At 47.0% G+C, this 27,278-nt stretch overlaps 1 protein-coding gene across 1 annotated transcript; it reads left to right on the top strand.

Moving 5' to 3' along the window:
• Positions 1 to 1,277: 1,277 nt before the first annotated feature.
• On the top strand, positions 1,278 to 27,278 carry LOC141148161 (uncharacterized). Its single transcript, XM_073635343.1, has 4 exons — positions 1,278 to 1,719; positions 13,141 to 13,261; positions 16,502 to 16,575; positions 26,549 to 27,278. Exons 1-4 carry the CDS (start codon positions 1,404 to 1,406, stop codon positions 27,085 to 27,087), a joined length of 1,050 nt encoding a protein of 349 aa, XP_073491444.1. The 5' UTR covers positions 1,278 to 1,403; the 3' UTR covers positions 27,088 to 27,278.

Below are 27,278 nucleotides of genomic sequence, written 5' to 3'. Positions count from 1 at the left end.
TGGCTGCACTGATGGCCACTGATGGGCACTAATGAGGCTACATTAATGGGCACTGATAGGCTGCAATGATGGGCACTGATAGTTAGGCTGCACTGATGGCCACTGATGAGGTGGCACTGGTGGGCACTGATGGCCACTGATGTGGCACTGGTGGGCACTGATGAGGCTGCACTGATATGTGGCACTGATGGGCACTGATAGGCTGCACTGATGGCCACTGATGGGCACTGATGAGGCTGTACTGATGGGCACTGATGGCCAATGATGGGTACTGGTGAGGCTGCACTGATGGGCACTGATGAGGCTGCACTGATGGCCACTGATGGGCTAGACTGATGGGCACTGATAAGCTGCACTGATGGGTACTGGTAAGGCTGCATTGATGGGCACTGAAAGGCTGCACTGATTAGCCACTGATAGGCTGCACTGATAGGTGGCACTGATGGGCACTGATAGGCTGCACTGATGGCCACTGATAGGCTGCACTGATGGTCACTGATGAGGCGGCACTGATGGGCACTGATAGGTGGCATTGATCGGCTGATTATCAGTGTAGATGTTTCTTTCACACAAGCCGGTTATCAGCACTCCTTTCCGCTCCTCACACTGTCAGCTTGAGGGAAGAAATGCTGATAACCAGCTTGTGTTTCTATCTTGGTCAGCTGTGATTGGACATAGCTGATCATGTGGTAAAAGGCTGCTGTGGTTGACCATTTACCCCTATCTGTGATCAGCTGAGTCCTGAGGACCCAGCAATCACAGAGCACGCCGCCCGTGTGCCACGGCAGACGCAATCACGGGAGGACACCATGATGACGCCCTCCCAGAACTGGCCGGCCACGCTGTAACCATCATTCCGCTATGGCACATTCGGCAATGGTTAAATTAATATCAAAGTCCCAGCGCCAACAGTTCTGCTTTGAAAAGAGGTGATAAAAAAACATGCAACTAACTTTTTTCGGAAAGGCAATCAGCAACAGTAGCCTTCATATTTCTCTGATTAAAGCTTTCTTTTCCTAAAAATAAAAATATTGTGAGCCTTGTGGGTCTAGCAGTAAGTAGACGTCTGCAAATCTTCAATCTTAGACAAAAAGCAGAAAAGTAAAAATCTTTTAATATTTAGGATGCCACTATGTATGAATAACACAACTATAAAAGATTGTATAACAAAGAGCTGACCCTTAGAGATTAAAGTTTTACCAGTTGTATCTCTAACTACAGGTAATAAGGAAATAAGGTGTGGATATTGCACTGCATACCTGCCTCTTGTAAACAAGTAGAATCATTCGCTCTGATTTGCAGCCTTTCCTTTTTCTGTACAGTAAAACTCGTTAGGACCTGGACTGTATACCAGCAGCTCGTAGTTCAAGGAACTCACTTGCAAAGAAAACATCTCGTCAGATATGGACATAGAGGAGCTCAGAAGTTGCATTAATAGTTTTAGCTTGGACAAATGTAAAAAGGGCAATCAGGGTTTCAACAGAATCCTCATCCAGCTCTTCGGCTTTTTAGGTCATGGGAAATCTGCTTTCATTAACACTTGTATCTACGTCCTGGAAGACGGGGAATATCAGAACTGGGCCAAAGCTAAAGAGGAAGATGGCGGCAGTACAATGACGCGAATCCCATATAAGCTCACAAGAAACATCACACTGGTGGATAATCGAGGATTAGGAAAAATGGACGGTTACGAGACCGGAGAGATCTTTGCTCAGCTTGGTGAGTGCCAGAATCATGCAAAGTGCATTGAAACTTTGATGACTGAGTGACATTTTATAGGAGCATTGTACACAATGGGGTGGATTTATGAAAGTAAATAGGCTCTTCACTTTGCAAAGGAATTTGCCTCTAGAGCTTAGTGAACTTGCCTTTAGCAAATTAACTCCTATGGGTCTATAGATTCATCCCTTGGGATGGTATGGAACAGAGAATCTTTGGATCGGCAGCACACCTACACAGAGAGTAAAGTAGAAAGTCTTTATTGAAGCATAAATATTAAAAGCACTGGATGGGTACAGGCAGGGGAAATGCAGGTAGGTTGACGCGTTTCACACTATGGAAGTGCTTTGTCAAAACCACAGAAGTTGCAAAAGCTACAATCACATTTATAACACATAAATCACATGACAGCACAAGTGCATCTCATTAAAATCAAACTCAGCTGTTGCAACTTAATTGCTGAAACGATCAGGAAAGAATTCCACAGCACGCAAGCCCATATGATGAGGTATCGACCAATAGAGACTGGTCACGTCACACGTTACCCAAGTGTCTCCATCCTCCCATAGCAAATCCCCACAACATTGCAACAACTGTTTCGTGTCCCTAAGGTAAGCAGGGAGGCTTCTCACTAAGAGTTGTAGCTGACAATCAACCCATAAACCTAAATGTTCATTAAGGGAGCCTATCCCAGCAACTATGGGGTGCCCCTTAAGTGGGTCTAAACCTTTACGTGTCTTAGGGAGATGGTGAAACACTGACATAATACTTGGGATGGCATACTGTCAGGAACAGAAGGGAGAGTGCTGGTAAATTAATTATCCTTACCTTTCTTGATCTGCTCTCTGGACCAGTGCAAATCCTCTCCCTGAGAACAAAAAGGTGAAATGTGCATGGCTGGACATGCAAGCAAGATCAGTTAAAGCATTTGTAAAGGTTCAGATTTTCTTTTTTTCAAATAACAAACATGGTATACTTACCTGTTCTGTGAAGTGTTTTTTTCACAGAGCAGCCCTATCCTCCTCTTTTGGGTCTCCTGCTGGTGCTCCTGCCCCCCCCCCCCCGAGTGCCCTATATCAAGCTTGCTCTAGGGACCCTCATGCCTGCTCGCTCCTGAGTCGCCACTGTGTTTCTTAGATGCACAGAGTAGAGAAATGTCATCAGCACACTAAGGGTCCAAAGTTTTATTCTTATGGTCACATGGTACACATACAGCAACTACTCAGAACCACTCAGATCAAGAGCAGCAGTTCTCACAAGAGCAGTGCTCCTCACAAGAGCAGAGCTTCTCACAAGAGCAGCGGTTCCCACAAGAGCAGTGCTTCTCACAAGAGCAGTGCATCTCACAAGAGCAGTGCTTCTCACAAGAGCAACGGTTCTCACAAGAGCAACGGTTCTCACAAGAGGAGCGGTTCTCACAAGAGCAGCAGTTCTCACAAGAGCAGTGCTTCTCACAAGAGTAGCAGTTCTCACAAGAGCAGTGCTTCTCACAAGAGCAGCAGTTCTCACAAGAGCAGCAGATCTCACAGGAGTAGTGCTTCTCACAAGAGCAGCAGTTCTCACAAGAGCAGCGGTTCTCACAAGAGCAGTGGTTCTCACAAGAGCAGTGCTTCTCACAAGAGCAGTGGTTCTCACAAGAGCAGCGGTTCTCACAAGAGCAGTGCTTCTCACAAGAGCAGTGGTTCTCACAAGAGCAGCGGTTCTCACAAGAGCAGTGCTTCTCACAAGAGCAGTGGTTCTCTCAAGAGCAGCGTTTCTCACAAGAGCAGTGGTTCTCACAAGAGCAGTGCTTCTCACAAGAGCAACGGTTCTCACAAGAGCAGCGGTTCTCACATAAGCAGTGCTTCTCACATAAGCAGTGTTTCTCACAAGAGCAGCAGTTCTCACAGGAGCAGCGGTTCTCACAAGAGCAGTGCTTCTCACAAGAGCAGTGGTTCTCACAAGAGCAGTGCTTCTAACAAGAGCAGTGCTTCTGACAAGAGCAGCGGTTCTCACAAGAGCAGTGCTCCTCACAAGAGCAGTGGTTCTCTCAAGAGCAGCGTTTCTCACAAGAGCAGTGGGTCTCACAAGAGCAGTGCTTCTCACAAGAGCAACGGTTCTCACAAGAGCAACGGTTCTCACAAGAGCAGCGGTTCTCACATAAGCAGTGTTTCTCACAAGAGCAGCAGTTCTCACAGGAGCACCGGTTCTCACAAGAGCAGTGCTTCTCACAAGAGCAGCGCTTCGTACAAGAGCAGTGCTACTTACAAGAGCAGTGCTTCTTACAAGAGCAGCGCTTCTCACAAGAGCAGTGCTCCTCACAAGAACAGCAGTTCTCACAAGAGCAGTGGTTTTCACAAGAGCAGTGCTTCTCATAAGAGCAGTGGTTCTCACAAGAGCAGTGGTTCTCACAAGAGCAGTGCTTCTCACAAGAGCAGCGGTTCTCACAAGAGCAGTGGTTCTCACAAGAGCAGCGGTTCTCACAAGAGCAGCGGTTCTCACAAGAGCAGTGCTTCTCACATAAGCAGTGCTTCTGACAAGAGCAGCGGTTCTCACAAGAGCAGTGCTTCTCACATAAGCAGTGCTTCTCACATAAGCAGTGCTTCTCACAAGAGCAGTGCTTCTCACAAGAGCAGCGGTTCTCACAAGAGCAGTGGTTCTCACAAGAGCAGCGGTTCTCACAAGAGCAGCGGTTCTCACAAGAGCAGTGCTTCTCACATAAGCAGTGCTTCTGACAAGAGCAGCGGTTCTCACAAGAGCAGTGCTTCTCACATAAGCAGTGCTTCTCACATAAGCAGTGCTTCTCACAAGAGCAGCGGTTCTCACAAGAGCAGCGGTTCTCACAAGAGCAGCACTTCTCACAAGAGCAGTGCTTCTCACAAGAGTAGCAGTTCTCACAAGAGCAGTGCTTCTCACAAGAGCAGCAGTTCTCACAAGAGCAGCAGATCTCACAGGAGTAGTGGTTCTCACAAGAGCAGCGGTTCTCACAAGAGCAGCGGTTCTCACAAGAGCAGTGCTTCTCACATAAGCAGTGCTTCTGACAAGAGCAGCGGTTCTCACAAGAGCAGTGCTTCTCACATAAGCAGTGCTTCTCACAAGAGCAGCGGTTCTCACAAGAGCAGTGGTTCTCACAAGAGCAGCGGTTCTCACAAGAGCAGCGGTTCTCACAAGAGCAGTGCTTCTCACATAAGCAGTGCTTCTGACAAGAGCAGCGGTTCTCACAAGAGCAGTGCTTCTCACATAAGCAGTGCTTCTCACATAAGCAGTGCTTCTCACAAGAGCAGCGGTTCTCACAAGAGCAGCGGTTCTCACAAGAGCAGCGGTTCTCACAAGAGCAGCACTTCTCACAAGAGCAGTGCTTCTCACAAGAGTAGCAGTTCTCACAAGAGCAGTGCTTCTCACAAGAGCAGCAGTTCTCACAGGAGTAGTGCTTCTCACAAGAGCAGCGGTTCTCACAAGAGCAGTGGTTCTCACAAGAGCAGTGCTTCTCACAAGAGCAGTGGTTCTCACAAGAGCAGCGGTTCTCACAAGAGCAGTGCTTCTCACAAGAGCAGTGGTTCTCTCAAGAGCAGCGTTTCTCACAAGAGCAGTGGTTCTCACAAGAGCAGTGCTTCTCACAAGAGCAACGGTTCTCACAAGAGCAGCGGTTCTCACATAAGCAGTGCTTCTCACATAAGCAGTGTTTCTCACAAGAGCAGCAGTTCTCACAGGAGCAGCGGTTCTCACAAGAGCAGTGCTTCTCACAAGAGCAGTGGTTCTCACAAGAGCAGTGCTTCTAAGAAGAGCAGTGCTTCTGACAAGAGCAGCGGTTCTCACAAGAGCAGTGCTTCTCACATAAGCAGTGCTTCTCACATAAGCAGTGCTTCTCACAAGAGCAGCGGTTCTCTCAAGAGCAGCGTTTCTCACAAGAGCAGTGGGTCTCACAAGAGCAGTGCTTCTCACAAGAGCAACGGTTCTCACAAGAGCAACAGTTCTCACAAGAGCAGTGGTTCTCACATAAGCAGTGCTTCTCACATAAGCAGTGTTTCTCACAAGAGCAGCAGTTCTCACAGGAGCAGTGGTTCTCACAAGAACAGTGCTTCTCACAAGAGCAGCGATTCTCACAAGAGCAGCGCTTCTCACAAGAGCAGCGGTTCTCACAAGAGCAGTGCTTCTCACAAGAGCAGCGGTTCTCACAAGAGCAGTCTCCTCACAAGAGCAGCAGTTCTCACAAGAGCAGCGGTTCTCACAAGAGCAGCGCTTCGTACAAGAGCAGTGCTACTTACAAGAGCAGTGCTCCTCACAAGAACAGCAGTTCTCACAAGAGCAGTGCTTCTCACAAGAGCAGCGGTTCTCACAAGAGCAGTGCTCCTCACAATAGCAGCAGTTCTCACAAGAGCAGTGGTTTTCACAAGAGCAGTGCTTCTCATAAGAGCAGCGGTTCTCACAAGAGCAGTGGTTCTCACAAGAGCAGTGCTTCTCACAAGAGCAGTGGTTCTCACAAGAGCAGTGGTTCTCACAAGAGCAGCGGTTCTCACAAGAGCAGCGGTTCTCACAAGAGCAGTGCTTCTGACAAGAGCAGCGGTTCTCACAAGAGCAGTGCTTCTCACATAAGCAGTGCTTCTGACAAGAGCAGCGGTTCTCACAAGAGCAGTGCTTCTCACATAAGCAGTGCTTCTCACATAAGCAGTGCTTCTCACAAGAGCAGCGGTTCTCACAAGAGCAGCGGTTCTCACAAGAGCAGCACTTCTCACAAGAGCAGTGCTCCTCACAAGAGCAATGGTTCTCACAAGAGCAGTGGTTCTCACAAGAGCAGTGCTTCTCACAAGAGCAACAGTTCTCACAAGAGCAGTGCTTCTCACAAGAGCAGCAGTTCTCACAAGAGCAGCAGTTCTCACAAGAGCAACGGTTCTCACAAGAGCAGTGCTTCTCACAAGAGCAGCGGTTCTCACAAGAGCAGTGCTTCTCACAGGAGCAGAGGTTCTCATAAGAGCAGTGCTTCTCACAAGAGCAGTGGTTCTCACAAGAGCAGCGGTTCTCACAAGAGCAGTGCTTCTCACAAGAGCAGCGGTTCTCACAAGAGCAACGGTTCTCACAAGAGCAGCGGTTCTCAAAAGAGCAGTGCTTCTGACAAGAGCAGCGGTTCTCACAAGAGCAGCACTTCTCACAAGAGCAGTGCTTCTCACAAGAGCAGCGGTTCTCACAAGAGCAGTGCTTCTGACAAGAGCAGCGGTTCTCACAAGAGCAGTCTCCTCACAAGAGCAGTGCTTCTCACAAGAGCAGTGCTTCTCACAAGAGCAGCGGTTCTCACAAGAGCAGCGCTTCTCACAAGAGCAGCGCTTCTCACAAGAGCAGCAGTTCTCACAAGAGCAGTGGTTCTCACAAGAGCAGCAGTTCTCACAAGAGCAGTGGTTCTCACAAAAGCAGCGTTTCGTACAAGAGCAGTGCTACTCACAAGAGCAGTGCTTCTCACAAGATCAGCAGTTCTCACAAGAGCAGTGCTTCTCACAAGAGCAGCGGTTCTCACAAGAGCAGTGCTCCTCACAATAGCAGCGGTTCTCACAAGAGCAGTGGTTCTCACAAGAGCAGTGCTTCTCACAAGAGCAGCAGTTCTCACAAGAGCAGTGGTTCTCATAAGAGCAGCGGTTCTCACAAAAGCAGTGCTCCTCACAAGAGCAGCAGTTCTCACAAGAGCAGTGGTTCTCACAAGAGCAGCACTTCTCACAAGAGCAGTGCTTCTCACAAGAGCAGCGGTTTTCACAAGAGCAGTGCTTCTCACAAGAGCAGTGCTTCTGACAAGAGCAGCGGTTCTCACAAGAGCAGTGCTTCTCACATAAGCAGTGCTTCTCACATAAGCAGTGCTTCTCACAAGAGCAGCGGTTCTCACAAGAGCAGTGGTTCTCACAAGAGCAGCGCTTCTCACAAGAGCAGTGATTCTCACAAGAGCAGCGGTTCTCACAAGAGCAGCGGTTCTCACAAGAGCAGTGCTCCTCACAAGAGCAGCGGTTCTCACAAGAGCAGTGCTTCTCACAAGAGCAGCGGTTTTCACAAGAGCAGTGCTTCTAACAAGAGCAGTGCTTCTGACAAGAGCAGCGGTTCTCACAAGAGCAGTGCTTCTCACATAAGCAGTGCTTCTCACAAGAGCAGCGGTTCTCACAAGAGCAGTGCTCCTCACAAGAGCAGTGGTTCTCTCAAGAGCAGCGTTTCTCACAAGAGCAGTGGTTCTCACAAGAGCAGTGCTTCTCACAAGAGCAATGGTTCTCACAAGAGCAGCGGTTCTCACATAAGCAGTGCTTCTCACATAAGCAGTGTTTCTCACAAGAGCAGCAGTTCTCACAGGAGCAGCGGTTCTCACAAGAGCAGTGCTTCTCACAAGAGCAGCGATTCTCACAAGAGCAGCGCTTCTCACAAGAGCTGCAGTTCTCACAAGAGCAGTGCTTCTCACAAGAGCAGCGGTTCTCACAAGAGCAGTCTCCTCACAAGAGCAGCAGTTCTCACAAGAGCAGTGCTTCTCACAAGAGCAGCGCTTCTCACAAGAGCAGTGCTCCTCACAAGAACAGCGCTTCTCACAAGAGCAGTGCTTCTCACAAGAGCAGCGGTTCTCACAAGAGCAGTGCTTCTCACAAGAGTAGCGGTTCTCACAAGAGCAGTGCTCCTCACAATAGCAGCAGTTCTCACAAGAGCAGTGGTTCTCACAAGAGCAGTGCTTCTCACAAGAGCAGCAGTTCTCACAAGAGCAGTGGTTCTCACAAGAGCAGCGCTTCTCACAAGAGCAGCGGTTCTCACAAGAGCAGTGCTTCTGACAAGAGCAGCGGTTCTCACAAGAGCAGTGCTTCTCACATAAGCAGTGCTTCTGACAAGAGCAGCGGTTCTCACAAGAGCAGTGCTTCTCACATAAGCAGTGCTTCTCACATAAGCAGTGCTTCTCACAAGAGCAGCGGTTCTCACAAGAGCAGCGGTTCTCACAAGAGCAGCACTTCTCACAAGAGCAGTGCTCCTCACAAGAGCAGCGGTTCTCACAAGAGCAGTGGTTCTCACAAGAGCAATGCTTCTCACAAGAGCAACAGTTCTCACAAGAGCAGTGCTTCTCACAAGAGCAGCGGTTCTCACAAGAGCAGTGCTTCTCACAGGAGCAGAGGTTCTCACAAGAGCAGTGCTTCTCACAAGAGCAGTGCTTCTCACAAGAGCAGCGGTTCTCACAAGAGCAGCGCTTCTCACAAGAGCAGCGCTTCTCACAAGAGCAGCGGTTCTCACAAGAGCAGTGGTTCTCACAAGAGCAACAGTTCTCACAAGAGCAACAGTTCTCACAAGAGGAGTGCTTCTCATAAGAGCAGCGGTTCTCACAAGAGCAACGGTTCTCACAAGAGCAGCGGTTCTCAAAAGAGCAGTGCTTCTGACAAGAGCAGCGGTTCTCACAAGAGCAGCACTTCGCACAAGAGCAGTGCTTCTCACAAGAGCAGCGGTTCTCACAAGAGTAGTGCTTCTCACAAGAGCAGCGGTTCTCACAAGAGCAGTCTCCTCACAAGAGCAGTGCTTCTCACAAGAGCAGTGCTTCTCACAAGAGCAGCGGTTCTCACAAGAGCAGTGCTTCTCACAAGAGCAGCGCTTCCCACAAGAGCAGCGGTTCTCACAAGAGCAGCAGTTCTCACAAGAGCAGCGGTTCTCACAAGAGCAGCGCTTCATACAAGAGCAGTGCTACTCACAAGAGCAGTGCTTCTCACAAGAGCAGCAGTTCTCACAAGAGCAGTCTCCTCACAAGAGCAGCAGTTCTCACAAGAGCAGCGGTTCTCACAAGAGCAGCGCTTCGTACAAGAGCAGTGCTACTTACAAGAGCAGTGCTTCTCACAAGAGCAGCGCTTCTCACAAGAGCAGTGCTCCTCACAAGAACAGCGGTTCTCACAAGAGCAGTGCTTCTGACAAGAGCAGCGGTTCTCACAAGAGCAGTGCTTCTCACAAGAGCAGTGCTTCTCACATAAGCAGTGCTTCTCACATAAGCAGTGCTTCTGACAAGAGCAGCGGTTCTCACAAGAGCAGTGCTTCTCACATAAGCAGTGCTTCTCACAAGAGCAGCGCTTCTCACAAGAGCAGCGCTTCCCACAAGAGCAGCGGTTCTCACAAGAGCAGCAGTTCTCACAAGAGCAGCGGTTCTCACAAGAGCAGCGCTTCGTACAAGAGCAGTGCTACTCACAAGAGCAGTGCTTCTCACAAGAGCAGCAGTTCTCACAAGAGCAGTCTCCTCACAAGAGCAGCAGTTCTCACAAGAGCAGTGCTTCTCACAAGAGCAGCGCTTCTCACAAGAGCAGTGCTCCTCACAAGAACAGCGGTTCTCACAAGAGCAGTGCTTCTCACAAGAGCAGCGGTTCTCACAAGAGCAGTACTCCTCACAATAGCAGCAGTTCTCACAAGAGCAGTGGTTTTCACAAGAGCAGTGCTTCTCACAAGTGCAGCGGTTCTCACAAGAGCAGTGGTTCTCACAAGAGCAGTGCTTCTCACAAGAGCAGTGGTTCTCACAAGAGCAGGGCTTCTCACAAGAGCAGCGGTTCTCACAAGAGCAGTGCTTCTGACAAGAGCAGCAGTTCTCACAAGAGCAGTGCTTCTCACATAAGCAGTGCTTCTCACAAGAGCAGTGCTTCTCACAAGAGCAGCGGTTCTCACAAGAGCAGCGGTTCTCACAAGAGCAGCACTTCTCACAAGAGCAGTGCTCCTCACAAGAGCAGCGGTTCTCACAAGAGCAGTGGTTCTCACAAGAGCAGTGGTTCTCACAAGAGCAACAGTTCTCACAAGAGCAGCGGTTCTCACAAGAGCAGCAGGTCTCACAAGAGCAACGGTTCTCACAAGAGCAGTGCTTCTCACAAGAGCAGCGGTTCTCACAAGAGCAGTGCTTCTCACAAGAGCAGTGCTTCTCACAAGAGCAGTGGTTCTCACAAGAGCAGTGATTCTCACAAGAGCAGCGGTTCTCACAAGAGCAGCAGTTCTCACAAGGGCAGCGGTTCTCACAAGAGCAGCGCTTCGTACAAGAGCAGTGCTACTCACAAGAGCAGTGCTTCTCACAAGAGCAGCGGTTCTCACAAGAGCAGTGCTCCTCACAATAGCAGCAGTTCTCACAAGAGCAGTGGTTTTCACAAGAGCAGTGCTTCTCACAAGAGCAGCGGTTCTCACAAGAGCAGTGGTTCTCACAAGAGCAGCGGTTCTCACAAGAGCAGCGGTTCTCACAAGAGCAGCGCTTCTCACAAGAGCAGCGCTTCTCACAAGAGCAGCGGTTCTCACAAGTGCAGCGGTTCTCACAAGAGCAGTGCTTCTCACATAAGCAGTGCTTCTCACAAGAGCAGCGGTTCTCACAAGAGCAGCGGTTCTCACAAGAGCAGCACTTCTCACAAGAGCAGTGCTTCTCACAAGAGCAGCGGTTCTCAAAAGAGCAGCGGTTCTCACAAGAGCAGTGCTTCTCACAAGAGCAGCGGTTCTCACAAGAGCAGCACTTCTCACAAGAGCAGCAGTTCTCACAAGAGCAACGGTTCTCACAAGAGCAGTGCTTCTCACAAGAGCAGCGCTTCTCACAAGAGCAGCAGTTCTCACAAGAGCAGTGCTTCTCACAAGAGGAACGGTCCTCACAAGAGCAGTGCTTCTCACAAGAGCAGTGCTTCTCACAAGAGCAGCGGTTCTCACAAGAGCAGCACTTCTCACAAGACCAGCGCTTCACGCAAGAGCAGCCAAATAAATATGTCATAAGCCATAATAGGCAGAATAGGGTTCTATGACATGCACTTTGAGGCTAAGTGACCAGAGGGCCTTTGGATTCTAATATTTTCTAAACGTGAGCTTTGACTATTCTCTAGTGGTCATTTGTTTCCAGCAAGCCCCCAACTGTCACACATGGGTGGCCTGCTCTTCCACCTTGGGTCTTTAGATGGTTTTGACTTTTTTCTGCTGACACTCCTGCATTGAGAACTATAACAACTTTCTTCCATGAACTGATACTTACTCCAACTGTTGCTGGGGACTTTTTATACCTGAAGATATCTGGGACTACACTGTATATGTTCAGCTTTTCCCTGAATTTGTTTTATTGAAGCACATATTTTGTGTTTTTGGGGTTCAATGTTATGGATCTACTGTAGGTTTATATGCATAAGTCACGTTATGCCTCAAATTTCATATTTTTATAATGAGGACACATTGCTGGATCGGAATAGGGCTCAGGTGAGTATGGGGGGGGGACTGAGGGGGGAGCTGCACACTGAAGATTTTTTACCTTAAAGCGGAGCTCCAATTTCTTCCTCTCAGATATGTTCCCACTGACACCATTGATCTTTTTAGCATTGCTTAAGAAGTTGAGGGTAAAAGTGATGGACTGGCCAAGCATGTCAACCCTATTGAGCATCTGTGGGGCATCCTCAAATGGAAGGTGGAGGAGCGCAAGGTCTCTAACATCCGCCAGCTCCGTGATGTCATCATGGAGAAGTGGAAAAGGACTCAACCTGTCAACCTGTGAAGCTCTGGTGAACTCCATGCCCAAGAGGGTTAGGACAGTTCTGGAAAATAATGGTGGCCACACAAAATATTGACACTTTGGGCCCAATTTGGACATTTTCACTTAGGGGTGTACTCACTTTTGTTTCCAGTGGTTTAGACATTAATGGCTGTGTTATTTTGAGGGGACAGCAAATTTACACTGTTATACAAGCTGTACACTCACTACTTTACATTGTAGCAAAGTGTCATTTCTTCAGTGTTGTCACATGAAAAGATAGAAGAAAATATTTAGAAAAATGTGAGGGGTGTACTCACTTTTGCGAGATACTGTAAACTGTCAGCCCAGGTTCAGCCAAATGCAGCAAAGTTGATTGGACGGCGCTTCACTGTACAGATGGACAATGATTCAAAACACACTGTAAAAGCAACCGCGGAGCTTTTGAAGGAAAAGAAGTGGAATATTCTGCAATGGCTGAGTCAATCACCTGATCTCAACCCAGTTGAGCATTTCACTTGCTGAAGGCAAAACGAATTTAACTAAAGGCAGAAAGACTCACAAACAAAGAACAACTGAAGACAGCTGCAGTTAGAGCCTGGCAAAGCATCAGAAAGAAGGAAAGCCAGTCTTTGATAATGTCCATGGGTTCCAGACTTCAGGCAGTCATTGCCAGTAAAGGATTCTCAACAAAATATTAAAAATGAACATTTTATTTGTGAATCTATTCATTTGTCCAATTACATTTGAGCCCCTGAAAATGGGGGGGGGGCTGTGTATAAAAATGGTTGTAGTTCCTAGAATTTTAACTTGATATTCGTGTTCAACCCCTTGAATTAAAGCTGAATGTCTGCGCTTCAAATTCATTTGGATTGTTTTGTTTTAATTTTATTCTGGTGGCATACAGAGCCAAAAATATGAAAGTTGTGCCTGTGTCCAAATACGGTATATATAGACCTAACTGTATCTATCTATCATCTATTACACTTTTTTTTCAGGTAATCTGCTACCTCTTGGTAAAGTTGATTGGCCCAAAGGATTTGAGCTTGTGGATCGGATAACTCGAGCGGAGAAATCGATGACCACCTCTGATTTCATATTTCCGGTATTTGTACACAGGTAAGAGAATCGTGTTATTGCTCATGAAAACCATCTTTGTAATGATTATACTGTATGCTGCTCCGACATATTCTCTAGATTAGGGGGGTGTCAAACTCAATTTGGTTGCTCCCTGCATCAGCATTATGTTTGCCCTCAAAGATGGCAGAGCACCCCACCCCCCTTACATCAGAAGTCAAGGGTTCCCCACCCTCCTTTACCTCACATTGCACCCCCCTTCCTTGTGCTGCTGCTGGGAAGAAGCTGGGGGTGGAGCTGGGAAGCAAAAAGTGCAGAGTCTGGAAGAGGACCAGAGGAGGGCTGGAGTCTGCTTAAAGCGGAGTTCCACACAAAATTGGAAACTTCTGCATTTCAGATTTCCCCCTTCAGTGTCACATTTGGCACCTTTCAGAGGGGAGCAGATACCCGTCTAATACAGGTATTTTGTTCCCACTTCCAGGCATAGATACCCGCGCCACCCATGGGTATCTACACCACTTCCCATCCCCCCTGCTGTCTTCTGGGAGACACACGGGTCCCAGGAAACAGCAGGGACCAGTGGGAACGTGCAGTGTGAGTCGCGCATGTGCGGTAGGGAACCAGGATATGAACCTGCAAGGCTTCACTTCCTAATTCTCTCAACGAAGATGGCGGCGGCAGCACCCGAGAGCCGAGGGACAGATCGGCTTCAGGTGCCGACATCGCGGGCGCCCTGGACAGGTAAGTGTCCATATTTTAAAAGTCATCAGCTGCAGTATTTGTAGCTGCTGACTTTAAAAAAAAAAAAAATCGGTGGAACTCCGCTTTAATGCTGAGTCCAGGGGAGGGGTGGGGGGGCTGAGATTAGGAGGTGCTGTGGCTACACAGGGAAGAGCAGGATCTGTAGGAGTTCTATCCTCCTCTAACCTGCTGACTGCTGAGGCGGGGGGAAGGCAGAGGCGAGCCTCTTCATAGCTACATGGAGAAGCGCAGGATCTGCCTAAGGAGTTCTGTCCTTCTCTCTGCTGCCAACTACTAAGGGGGTCCCACAGCTGCAGGAGAGATGGGAGGGAAACTAGAAATGACCTGGTGGGCTGGATTCGGACCAAAAGCCTTGTGTTTTTATATGTGTTTTCAGTCAAGGCAAGCTTTAAAATTCGGTCAGTCTCGAGGCAACCTATTCTAAAATGTAAAAACTAAACTTATAGTTTTACATATCACAGCAACATCCACACACATAGGATACCCAGCGTTAGAGGTGACTTATTATCAACATTTATTATAGCATTGCACCCTGATAGGGCTCTTTCAAATGGGTGGCCAGGGGGTAGTAACAAAGGTGATTTACTACCCCCAGTCACCCACCCAAATTGTAAAAATACAGTTGGACAAAGCTGTACACATTTGGTGGTGGCTGCTGCATTTGTTAACTTGGAGTGTAGAGTTTGACAGGAGGCACCATCTGTCAGACTACCCCACTGAGTTCAATGGGGCTGCACCACAATTGCAGCATAGTCCCGCAATGTAAAATTGCATCCCCGCTCCATTAGGCAACGGATTGCCTGCTGCAACTGCGACACGCTTTACGGGCCCATGCCCACTTCATCAGGAAGATATCTACAGTCAGGCTCTACAGTGATAGAAAATACATTTATCAGCACATCCATAAAGTGTGGGAAATATTTTTTTTGTGTTTTACTGAAGTGCCAAACTATTAGCAGTGGATATTTGGAATTTTGGGAAAGAATAAGCCCCGTTGTCCTTGTATCCTAACTTGAAATGGACAGGGAGGATATCAGCAAACCCGATTTTCTAGACAAATGAGAAACATGTTGCCATAGTGAAAACTCACAGTTTTGCTCACTGAGTTGCTTGGATGGAATTTTCTTGAAAAACATTTGCATGATTTTTTTAGAGAGGTGTATTTAGGGTCAGTGTCCTTGATTAAGCCCTTTTTTTTTTGGATGAAATGCGTTGGGGCGGGAGGAGGGATTGCAGGATGACTCTGCTCTGAACTCTTGTCACTGCATTCCATTGTTTTAGAATTGGTGATGTCATCAGTGTGTGGCCCAGATACAATGGGGGTTGATTTACTTAAAGTGTTGAGTGCAAAATCTGGTGCAGCTGTGCATGGTAGCCCATCAGCTTCTAACTTCAGCTTACTCAAAAGATAGAATCTGATTGGTTTCTAAGCACCAGATATTGTACTGTCCAGTTTTAGTAAATCAGTCCCAGTGTATTTCCCTTTGACAGCTGGTGTATTTAGGGTAGCCATTGAAAGAAGCTTCTCATGAAAGCCCAACACACTCTTAAAAATCACGAAAACCACCATCACTTTGCCTTTCCCAGTGTCTACATTTAACCAAAATGGTAAAATTTACTTAAAATCTGCTGATTTTAGCCAACATTTCAGAATTAAAACTTGCAATGTTGCCAATGTATAAGCGCTAACCAATCCCACCAATTGCTAAGACTTCTCATATCTGTTAGTTGAGTATTAATATGATGCGCTGGAAGCTTCTTGAATACAGGAAACAACTTTACTTGAATGGAGGCCAGCAGAACATATCTTAACAGCATGGGAACAGGAACACAACTGAACACAGAGGAAAGCACTTCAAACAATAGATTTACATGCACATTACACTATAACACTGCAGCGCCACCTGCTGCATAGACAGGTATAATGCATACATAGTCACAGTACATAAGCAACTTGCTGTTGTTCTTCCAACAATATCCCCCTCCTTTGGAGGTCGAAGCATCCCAATTGTTTCCAGAAATGCCTAAATCAGCAATGTTACTTCTTAATATTGCAATTTATATGCTGCCTTCCATTTCTAAAGATCATCAATCATTTTACCTCCTTTTCTCTTGCCGTTATCAGTTGTATTTGACAAATCATCATTGCCATCCACTTAATGCATATGTATGTATGAAAAAGGGAGAGGGCTTTAACAGCCATGCACCGCACATTTATGTTCAGGGATGGCCGAGGTTTCTCATTGAACATTTCCAGCACAGTGGCTGAGCTGTCATCGACAGGGCTAGGTCTCTAGCCATGATTAAGAGCTAGCAGGATGGGATCCCAATCATGTGACCACTGTGGCAGCCAATCAAAGTGGTCATGTGATTGGGCATTCCTCCCTGCCCCCCCCCTGGGTCTAAAGACCCACTTAAAGGGACACCAGAACTGAATGGAAAGGGGTTAAAATAATAACAAAACAATACCTGAACTACTAATAATACCTGAACTATTCTTTTACTTTATTGCCTTCTCAGCGTAAAAACATCGATCACATCAGAAGAACAGGAAAATATAAAGAAGGTACTCCTGAAATCAAGAGACCTAACAGGTACAACGTCCGATTAATAAAAAATAAAAAAAAAAAGTGCTATTGCTTTGGCTCAAGTATTTCCAATAAAGTTGCATATTCCAAATGAAAGAATTTATTCAAACTTCTACAAGAGATAAACAAAAACAAAACAACAGGTTGCGCTAATAAGTATAAATCAACGAAATAAGAAAATATATATATAATATTCGCCTATGTATTGCATCAATACACAGTCCATAAATGTTGTGACAGTAAATCCTGAAGTTATCTTCACCAACCACCACCAAAGTGTAAACAATCAGTGCCTCCACCAATAGCTGTAGGGACGGCTCACCGGCTCTTATTGATCCCTCATTACAAGGGATCAATAACGCTCGTGGCTATAGCGCGGCCAATGCCTTTACACCGGGTCCAGATGATATCACCAACGCATCACTCCAATGGCAGCATGTAGGCTGAGATGGTATCTCGGAAGGAACAAAAAGCTCCACATAGTGTAAAATCTCAGTAAAACTTTTATTCAACCACTTCAGCCCCGGAAGATTTGGCTGCTGAATGAACGGGCCATTTTTTGCGATTTGGCACTGCGCCGCTTTAACTGACAATTTTGTGGTCGTGCGACGTTTTACCCAAACAAAATTGATGTCCTTTTTTTCCCACAAATAGAGCTTTCTTTTGGTGGTATTTGATCACCTCTGCGGTTTTTATTTTTTGTGCTATAAACAAAGAAAGAGCGACAATTTTGAAAAAAACTCAATATTTTTTACTTTGTGCTATGATAAATATCCCCCAAAAATATATAAAAAAACTATTTTTTTCCTCAGTTTAGGCCGATATGTATTCTTCTACATACTTTTGGTAAAAAAAAAAAAAAACTGTAATAAGCGTATATAGTTTGGTTTGCGCAAAAGTTATAGTGTCTACAAAATAGGGGATAGTTTTATGGCATTTTTATTATTATTTTTTTATTAGTAATGTTAGCGATCTGCGATTTTTATTGGGACTGCGACATTATGGCGGACACATCGGACAATTTTGACACATTTTTGGGACCATTGGCATTAATACAGCGATCAGTGCTTTAAAAATGCTTTGATTACTGTAAAAATGTCACTGGCAGTGAAGGGGTTAACACTAGGGGGCGCTCAAGGGGTTAACTGTGTTCCCTGGGAGGTGATTCTAACTGAAGGGGGAGGGGACTGACTAGAGGAAGTGACGGATCGTGGTTCCTAGCTAATAAGAACACACGATCTGTCACTGCTCTCAGAACAGAACACGGATTTGTGTGTTTACACACACACTTCCGTGTTCTGTCCCTCGCGCCCGCGATCGCTCGCGGCCGACGGTCAACGTGACCGTTGGCCACGAGCATCGGCACCCTCGCTGTGCAGCGGGTGCGTGCACCTGCTATCCTGATCCCACGAGCCGACGTACAGCTACGACGGTTAGCGGGATCGTGCTGACCTGCCGCAGTATAATGACGGCGGCTGGTCGGCAAGCGGTTAAAACACAAGTTTTGCACTTACAGTTGTTTGCTGAATAAAACGTCTTTAAGAACCCGTTTGTCGGCCGGCACACAGAGCCACCCCATCTTCTAGGGCATGCAAGTGTTTGATGACGTCAGTGCGGCTCTCCGCCCACAAGAGATGTGATGTAAGTGAGTGCCCTGCAGTCTAATAGGCCACACACATGGCAACTCAAAAGAGCTACAGTTGATCCAGTTATTTGGGGCTTCATTGCCCTCAATAACTGTCGTTGTTGACAATGGTTTCACCAGACAGGAAGTGAGGGCGAATCTACAGCGAGGACATACCCAGAAATAAAACACATTAATTATATATTTTTTCTTAAAGTATTACTAAACCCAGGAGCCTGCATTCACTATATCTTTTGTCCCACAGTACACAGTCATATGACGTCCTGTCAGGAAGTGCCAATCGAGGCCACACAGTGGCGCAATCTGTCACCGGCTGTGTCCATGGAATAGTCGATGACTGATCAGAGTACCAGCTCACCGCCGTTACCATGTGGGCATCGTGACGAATCACAGCAGGCCACATGACAGTTGAACACAATAGAGGGCTTCCTTTCATGCCATCCATTGCATACATTTGTGTCGCTAGCTGTGACTGGACAATTTGATCACATGGTACAGACACGGCCAATCACAGTTCACCTCCACCATGTGATTAGCTTTGACCAATCACAGCTAATCACAACAGTGGTGTATTTAGGTTTTGTGCTGCCCTAGGCCTGACTGAGCTTGCGCACCCCCTAATTTAAATATGACCCACCCCTTCCTGTCAAGGCCACACCCCTTTCTTTTAAAGATCCACCCTGTCATCTTCATTGGAGGAGGACAGAGGGATGCCGCGGGAAGAGGACAGAGAGGCATGCGGCATCTTTTCATTTGGTGCGTAAGGGGATATGTGCTGGTTGCTTTGGGAGGGGAGGATCAGACCCCTCCCAAAGCACCCAGCATATATCCCCTTACCCCCCCTCCCCTCATCCATGTGTGCATTTGTTATCTGCCCCCTTCCCGGTTACTGTGTCCCCCTCCACTGTAAACTATACACAGACCTCAGAGCAGAAGCGTGGCTCTTGCACTGAAGTTGTGTCCCTCCTCTGTGGCTCCTTCTCCTCCTGGCTGTGTACACTAGAACATTGGAGCCGAGAAGGAGGAGGAGCTGAGGAGTGTGTGTGGCTGACAGTGGGGAGAGAGGTGGCGGCTGCTACGGAAAGCCGATCGCCGCTTGTGGGACCCTGGGTGGCAGATGTCCTGAGTGCCCACGCTAGCGCACTCTGGCTGCCAGTTACCGAAGCTCAGTGCCGGAACTTGTTGTGGGCTCCGGGACAGTGGCGTCACTAGGTTCAGTGTCACCTGGAGCTGTAAAAATTGTGTCATCCCCCTTAATTTTTTGACTGGAGGCCCAGCGTTGGAGCTCATTGTGGCGGTCAACAAGGCCTAGAGGATATCAGGTAAGGCACTTCCTAATGGCTCAGTCCCTGGGAACAGTAATAAATAATGGACAACAGGCTCTTACCAGACCCGGTGAAACCGCAACAGTGATCCCTCCGGCTGGACGTTCGCTCACTCTGGGTTGCCCAGGCTGACTCTGGTCAGTAGTGTAGCATGTCTGTACCCTGGCAGTGGCTTTATCTTTCTCCCCCTCTGGTGGTGCGGGTACAGCGTGTCTCTCTGGTGGTGCGGGAACAGTGTGGCTCTCTGGTGGTGCGGGTACAGCGTGGCTCTCTGGTGGTGTGGGAACAGTGTGACTCTCTGGTGGTGCGGGTACAGCGTGGCTCTCTGATGGTGCGGGAACAGTGTGGCTCTCTGGTGGTGTGGGTACAGCATGGTTCTCTGGTGGTGCTGGAACAGTGTGGCTCTCTGGTGGTGCGGGTACAGCGTGGCTCTTTGGTGGTGCGGGTACAGCGTGGCTCTCTGGTGGTGCGGGTACAGCGTGGCTCTCTGGTGGTGCGGGAACAGTGTGGCTCTCTGGTGGTGCGGGTACAGCGTGGCTCTCTGGTGGTGCAGGTACAGCGTGGCTCTCTGATGGTGCGGGAACAGTGTGGCTCTCTGGTGATGCGGGAACAGTGTGGCTCTCTGGTGGTGCGGGTACAGCGTGGCTCTTTGGTGGTGCGGGTACAGCATGGCTCTCTGGTGGTGCGGGTACAGCGTGGCTCTCTGGTGGTGCAGGTACAGCGTGGCTCTCTGGTGGTGCGGGTACAGCGTGGCTCTCTGGTGGTGCGGGTACAGCGTGGCTCTCTGGTGGTACGGGAACAGTGTGGCTCTCTGGTGGTGCGGGTACAGCGTGGCTCTTTGGTGGTGCGGGTACAGCGTGGCTCTCTGGTGGTGCGGGTACAGCGTGGCTCTCTGGTGGTACGGGAACAGTGTGGCTCTCTGGTGGTGCGGGTACAGCGTGGCTCTTTGGTGGTGTGGGTACAGCGTGGCTCTCTGGTGGTGCGGGTTCAGCGTGGCTCTCTGGTGGTGCGGGAACAGCATGGCTCCCTCTTTGACTTCCCCCAGCACAGTACTCTCTTTTTCTCCTCTAACACCCCCCCTCAGCAGAGTGCATGCATGCTGGGGGCTGTAGCATGTCTGTGGACACACAGGGGCCGCCACTCTTCAGGGACTACTTTTCCCATGATGCCCCCCAGAGTCTTCTGATTGGCCCTCTGCTGTGGCCAATCATGGGGAGGAAAACAGCGGTCAGGAAGCTGGGCGACGGCACGGTGAAACCAATTAGAGCCGCTTTCTCTCTCTTCTCCCTTAGGCTGACAGAAAGGGGAGGGGGGGCGAGCGGGGGAGTTCTCTGGTAAATGGAGCTGCAGCGCTGTGACAGGGAGAGGAGAGATGCGGGTTGTCAGGGGAGGGGGGGCGAGCGGGGGAGATACACAGACAACCCGCATCTCTCCTCTTCCTGTCACAGCGCTGCAGCTCCATTTACCAGAGAACTCCCCCGCTCGCCCCCCCCTCCCCTTTCTGTCAGCCTAAGGGAGAAGAGAGAGAAAGCGGCTCTAATTGGTTTTACCGTGCCGTCGCCCAGCTTCCTGACCGCTGTTTTCCTCCCCATGATTGGCCACAGCAGAGGGCCAATCAGAGACAGAATCACAGCTTTACGGAGGGGCGGCTTGACAGCACCCGGGACGCCACTGCACTGCACTGCTAAGCTGTACTCCCTGCTGTGCGGGAGTCGGGAAGAGGGCGCCGCTGCCATTTTCGGGGGGGGGGGGCGGCTTTTTGCCACCCCCCCGCACAGTGCCGCCCTAGGCCTGGGCCTTGTTGGCCTAGGCCAAGACAAAGCACTGAATCACAACAAAACAGACTGGGTGATTTCGTTTTATTCAGTAGAATGCTTGCTTATAGCAATGTAATACACTGCTGTTAGCAATCCTAATATTAATCCTCTGCGTTGTGTAAAAAGGCTGTTTTATCCTATATGCATAGATTGTCCCCCTCCTGCAATGGGGAAGGCCAGCTAATACAGGCAGTAGCCGACCTGTACATGCTCAGTTGTGTCTTTTACGCTGCAGAAAACATTTACTTATTCTCAGAGATAGCCAGGTCACATGATGTTGACATCACACATGTGGGCGAGTATACAGGCTGCAGGGGAAATCTCCTCCCACCTGAACTCTCAGCACTGGAGAAACTTTGGATGATCTGTATACCACGGTTACATGATTAACTTCACAGTTTCTCCAGGTATATATTGGCAATATTTTAATGTAAAAAGAAGATTTATAAGCTGTGGGCACTGTGGGGGGGGGGGCAGATGAACTATTTTCATATTACTGGGTTTAGTAACACTTTAACCGCTTGCCGACCGGCTCACGCCGATATACGTTGGCAGAATGGCACGTACAGGCATATTAATGTACCTGTATGTTGCCCTTTAAGACGCAGCATTGTGGGCACGCACGCTCGTCGCGAGCTCCATGAGTATGATCGCGGGTCCCGCAGACTCAATGTTCGCGGAGATACCCGCGATCGTCTCACAGAGAGGAAGAATGGGGGAATGCTGATGTAAGCATTTCCCCGTTCTTCCTAGTGACAGGACACTGATCACAGCTCCTTGTGATCGGGAGCAGTGATCAGTGTTGTGTCAAACGTAGCCACGCCCCCCACAGTTAGAATCACTCCCTAGACAAGTAAAAAAGGCGCAATGCCGGTATACCTCAGATAACTGTTCCTAAATAGTCCAATGGCAAGATGGGTATATATATATAAAAGTATATATAAGGAGAAGTCAGTCAGGGCTGCCACCAAAAAAGACCAGAAGCAAGGTCCAATAAGCTAGGAGAGATAAACAAGGAAAAGGGGTGCCTCTGAGTATATATCAACAATCATTTATTCAACAAACAATATCCACTCACATGGAAGACTGTAATGTTGTATTCCAATACGTCTCTGGGTAGAGGAGAAGATGGAGGACTATAAGTCACAGCAAGTCCATACAGTGCAGACCCCACATCGGATCCTGGCGAGGATGGGGTGGGATAACTGGGCACAGCAGGGTCTCCCTCAGATGTCCAGATGGCGCTTCAGGATTAAAATGAGTTCGGGATGACACAGTCCATCTGTCTGCTGGTTCCAGGGATAAGGCTGTAAGGACGCCAAAGCCGATCACCGGGCGTGCTGCGGTGTGTAGTAAGGCTCGTATGGCTCCGTGAGATGGGATAGCTACGGCTGTGCAGGGAGCCAAAACGAGGCCTGGAGGGCAAGCGCAGCGCAGCGCTGGGCTGTGACGTCACAGCTGTGCGACGCGTTTCCGAGTTCGCTCGCTATTGGTGGTAAGAATAGCGGCACTCCTTTCTCAAGCCCGGTGATCGGCTTTGGGGTCCTTACAGCCTTATCCCTGGAACCCGCAGACAGATGGACTGTGTCATCCCGAACTCATTTTAATCCTGAAGCGCCATCTGGACATCTGAGGGAGACCCTGCTGTGCCCAGTTATCCCACCCCATCCTCGCCAGGATCCGATGTGGGGTCTGCACTGTATGGACTTGCTGTGACTTATAGTCCTCCATCTTCTCCTCTACCCAGAAACGTATTGGAATGCAACATTACAGTCTTCCATGTGAGTGGATATTGTTTGTTGAATAATTGATTGTTGATATATACTCAGAGGCGCCCCTTTTCCTTGTTTAGAATCACTCCCTAGGACACACTTGACCCCTACAGCGCCCCCTAGTGGTTAACTCCTTCACTGCCAGTCACATTTACACAGTAACCAATGCATTTTTAATCGCACTGATCGGTGTATAAATGACAATGGTCCCAAAATAGTGTAAAAAGTGTCCGATGTGTCCGCCATAATGTCGCAGTCATGATAAAAATCGCAGATCGCTGCCATTACTAGTAAAAAAAAATTATTGATAAAAATGCCATAAAACTATCCCCTATTTTGTAGACGCTATAACTTTTGCGCAAACCAATCAATAAACACTTATTGCGATTTTTGTTTACCAAAAATATGTAGAAGAATACGTATCGGCCTAAACTGAGGGAAATTTTTTTTTAATATTTTTTGGGGATATTTATTATAGCAAAAAGTAAAAAATATTGAGTTTTTTTCAAAATTGTTGCTCTTTTTTTGTTAATAGCGCAACAAATAAAAACCGCAGAGGCGATCAAATACCACCAAAAGGAAGCTCTATTTGTGGGGAAAAAAGGACATCAATTTTGTTTGGGAGCCATGATGCACAACCGCGCAATTGTCAGTTAAAGCGACGCAGTGCCGAATCGCAAAAAAACGATCTGGTCTTTGGCCAGCCAAATGGTCCGGTGCTGAAGTAGTAAGCTTTAGCAATAAAACCTGGAAGCTGATTTCTCTGCAGAATTGTGACTAATGTTGCCCGCTCTAGCTTTGTAAACCCCAGTGTGTTAAAAAAAATTGTAAAAAAATAAAAAAGTAATAAAAAATAAAATTAAAAAAATATATAAAACAAATGATAACATTATTTTTTTTTTGTACTTTTACCAGTCAGTGTCCCTGATCACCATCACACCAGTTATTTGATGACGCTGCACTGCACTGGTGACAGTATGTAAAAAAAAAAAAAAAATCTTTTTTTAATTTCTTCATTTTCCAAAACATTGTGATAACAAGTTACAACTTCAAAAAGCCCGCTATGCTTCTTACTAAATACCTTGGACTGTCTACTTCCCAAAAAGGGGTAATTTAGGGGATAAGTATCATGCCCTGTACACACGTTCAGATTTTCCGACAACAAATGTGTGATAGGAGCTTGTTGTCGGAAATTCCGACCATGTGTAGGCTCCATCACACATTTTCCGTCGGAATTTCCAACAAACAAAATTTGAGATCAAAATCTGTTCTCGTAAATTCCGATCGTGTGTACACAATTCGGACGCACAAAGTTACACGCATGCTCGGAATCAAGCAGAAGAGCCGCACTGGCTATTGAACTTCATTTTTCTCGGCTCGTCATACGTGTTGTACGTCACCTTGTTCTTGATGTTCGGAATTTCCAACAACATTTGTGTGACCGTGTGTATGCAAGACAAGTTTGAGCCAACATCCATCGGAAATAAATCCGGGATTTTGTTGTCTGAAAATTCTATTGTGTGTACAGGGCATTAGAGTAGTGGTGTTGCGCTGTCAAGTATCAGTGCATCAAACAAGTGATCGAATGAATATGAATGTGTAAATATAAAACCAATAACATATAATGCACATATACAAATGCAAATACGTGCGATGAACTAATAATAACAATGTGCAAAGTGACCACAAAAGTGGCAATCATTTACTGTACGTGTGCAGTGACTGATATATACTAAGTGAAGTCCGAGTGCAGACACAGCAGTGCCTGATAGGGTGAAGGGGTGGATGAACTATCTCTTCCAAAAGAATAAGGTGACTGGTGTCTTTTCTTATAGTTGCTGTGACACCTCAGTGCTCTCTAGTCTCTCACCTTACCACTGTAAGGTAACAGCATTAGATAAATGGGTCCATATGCCTCTGCCTACCTCCAAGAATATTTTCAATGGTGAACACCGCCTGTGGACCTCAGGAATCAGAAAGATCTCCTCTGGGAAAATCCTTGGGATCCTGCCAGTGAATATAGTGATATGCAAGGAAGAGATCTCCGATAGTGTAGTAACGTTTTTAAAAGTTTATTAATAAGAACGGCTAATTTTTTCATTTTTATGCCATGCCTGTTGAATCGGGTGCTGGGAACGGGGCTACGCCGTTCTGATTATTGATTGGTCCAGTGCTTATTTTACTATTCTACATTTAGATCAATAAAAAACAGTCATGTAATCCATGTGCACCGAGCTCGTACTCCTGCGTCACTTCCGGTGTGCCTGTAGCCCCCAATCATATTTCTACTGTCCTGGTGTTTTGAGCCTCAAGAAATGAGATTGGCCGTCATTACATCAGGACTGATCAATTTTCAGAAATATATCCCATAATTTGTAGACTTCATAACTTTCTTTTATACTAAATAATATACACTGATTTGGGTTTATTTTCACCAAAGAAATGTAGCAGAATAAATTTTGGGCTAAATTTATGAGGAACAATTATATATTTGTAAAATTTTATAACAGAAACAAAGAAAACACATTTGTTTTTTTTTCAAAATGTTCAGTCTTTTTTGTTTATTTAGCAAAAAAATAAAAAAATACAGTGGTAAATAAATACAACCAAAAGAAAACTCTATTTGTGTGAAAAAAAATTATAAAAAAAATGCATTTGAGTACAGTGTAGCACGACCGCGCAATTGTCATTCAAAGAGCGACATCGCTGAAAGCTGAAAAATTGGATGAAAGTATCCAGTATTGAAGTGGTTAATAATAAGGGGCAGTCAGATTCAAGCCACTCAATGACAATGAGTAATGCCCTGTACACACGGTCGGACATTGATCGGACATTCCGACAACAAAATCCATGGATTTTTTCCGACGGATGTTGGCTCAAACTTGTCTTGCATACACACGGTCACACAAATCTTGACGGGAATTCCGAACGTCAAGAACGCGGTGACGTACAAGACGTACGACGAGCCAAGAAAAAGGAAGTTCACTAGCCAGTGCTGCTCTTCTGGTTTATTCCGAGCATGCGTTGCACTTTGTGCGTCGGAATTGTGTACACACGATCGGAATTTCCGACAACGGATTTTGCTGTCGGAAAATTTGAGATCCAGATCTCAAATTTTGTGTGACGGAAATTCTGATGGAAAATGTTCGATGGAGCCTACACACGGTCGGAATTTCTGACAACGAGCTCCCATCGAGCATTTTCCATCTGAAAATCCGACTGTGTGTACGGGGCATAAGGGGTACATAATATCCCTACACAGTTACAAAAAAAGGGGAACACAAATAAAAGCATACACACTTTTTGACCATTAATCAAATCTTCCATTGATCCAGTTCCATGTCAGTCGTGATGCCCAAATACCTTGTAGATTTGGTTAACATGGGAAAAAAAAATCATATCTCTTTATTTGTTTCTCAGGTGTGTACCCCATTGTTGTCCTCACCCACAAGACCAGCGGGAAACTGACGGATACGGAGAACGCGTTTCGGGACATGGGCATGGAAAGAATTTTCTCATTTGAAAACTACACGAAAGAAGACCACATGAAGACCAGGGGGAGACACGAGGAGGTGCTGAAGTTCCTACATGAAGTCATTAAAGACGTTCAGTTTAGAATAGAACACCGACCACAGGATCCAGTGAAAGAGATCATGGAGAGGAAGAGTTTCGTAATGAGATACATACACGAGTGTGCAAAGAAAGCCCAACAAGAGGAGATTGAGAAGCAGAAATTCATGGAGCAAGCACGATTACAGAGGCAAAAGAGGGAGCAGGAAGAGAAGATCAACCGGCAGAGCGAGAGGGAGAGACAGGACCGGGACATGGAGATGAAATGGAAACAGGAGGAACTGGAGAGAGGAAGACAAACACAACTAGTTAGACAGAACGAGGAACTACAAGCCGAATTAGAGAGGCTAAGGAAGAAATCCAAAAAGAAGTGGAGGATTTTTAGATAACTTTTGTAAACCTTTAATCGTTTTGGTATCTTTACACCATTCAAGTGACAAAAATGGCAGAAAGGAAAGAAAAGGAAATTTCCATTAAAATTTTGAAATTTTACATTTCTATTAAATTGTTTATTTAAACAAATGTTAAAAATATGTGCTAAAAATATAGAAAAAATACAGTTTAAATAACAATTATATAA

Source organism: Aquarana catesbeiana, linkage group LG06 (genome assembly GCF_042186555.1).
Source record: "Aquarana catesbeiana isolate 2022-GZ linkage group LG06, ASM4218655v1, whole genome shotgun sequence".
NCBI lineage: Eukaryota > Metazoa > Chordata > Amphibia > Anura > Ranidae > Aquarana > Aquarana catesbeiana.
Note: the sequence above shows the minus strand (reverse complement) of the source record. Positions and strands in the feature narration are given on the sequence as shown.

Excerpts from the sequence above, each read along its gene's own strand:
- LOC141148161 (XM_073635343.1), top strand. The coding sequence starts at position 1,404 with ATGGACATAGAGGAGCTCAGAAGTTGCATTAATAGTTTTAGCTTGGAC. Across the intron at positions 1,720-13,140 it reads AGAGATCTTTGCTCAGCTTG|GTAATCTGCTACCTCTTGGT; the intron begins GTGAGTGCCAGA and ends CTTTTTTTTCAG. Across the intron at positions 16,576-26,548 it reads GAAATCAAGAGACCTAACAG|GTGTGTACCCCATTGTTGTC; the intron begins GTACAACGTCCG and ends TTTGTTTCTCAG.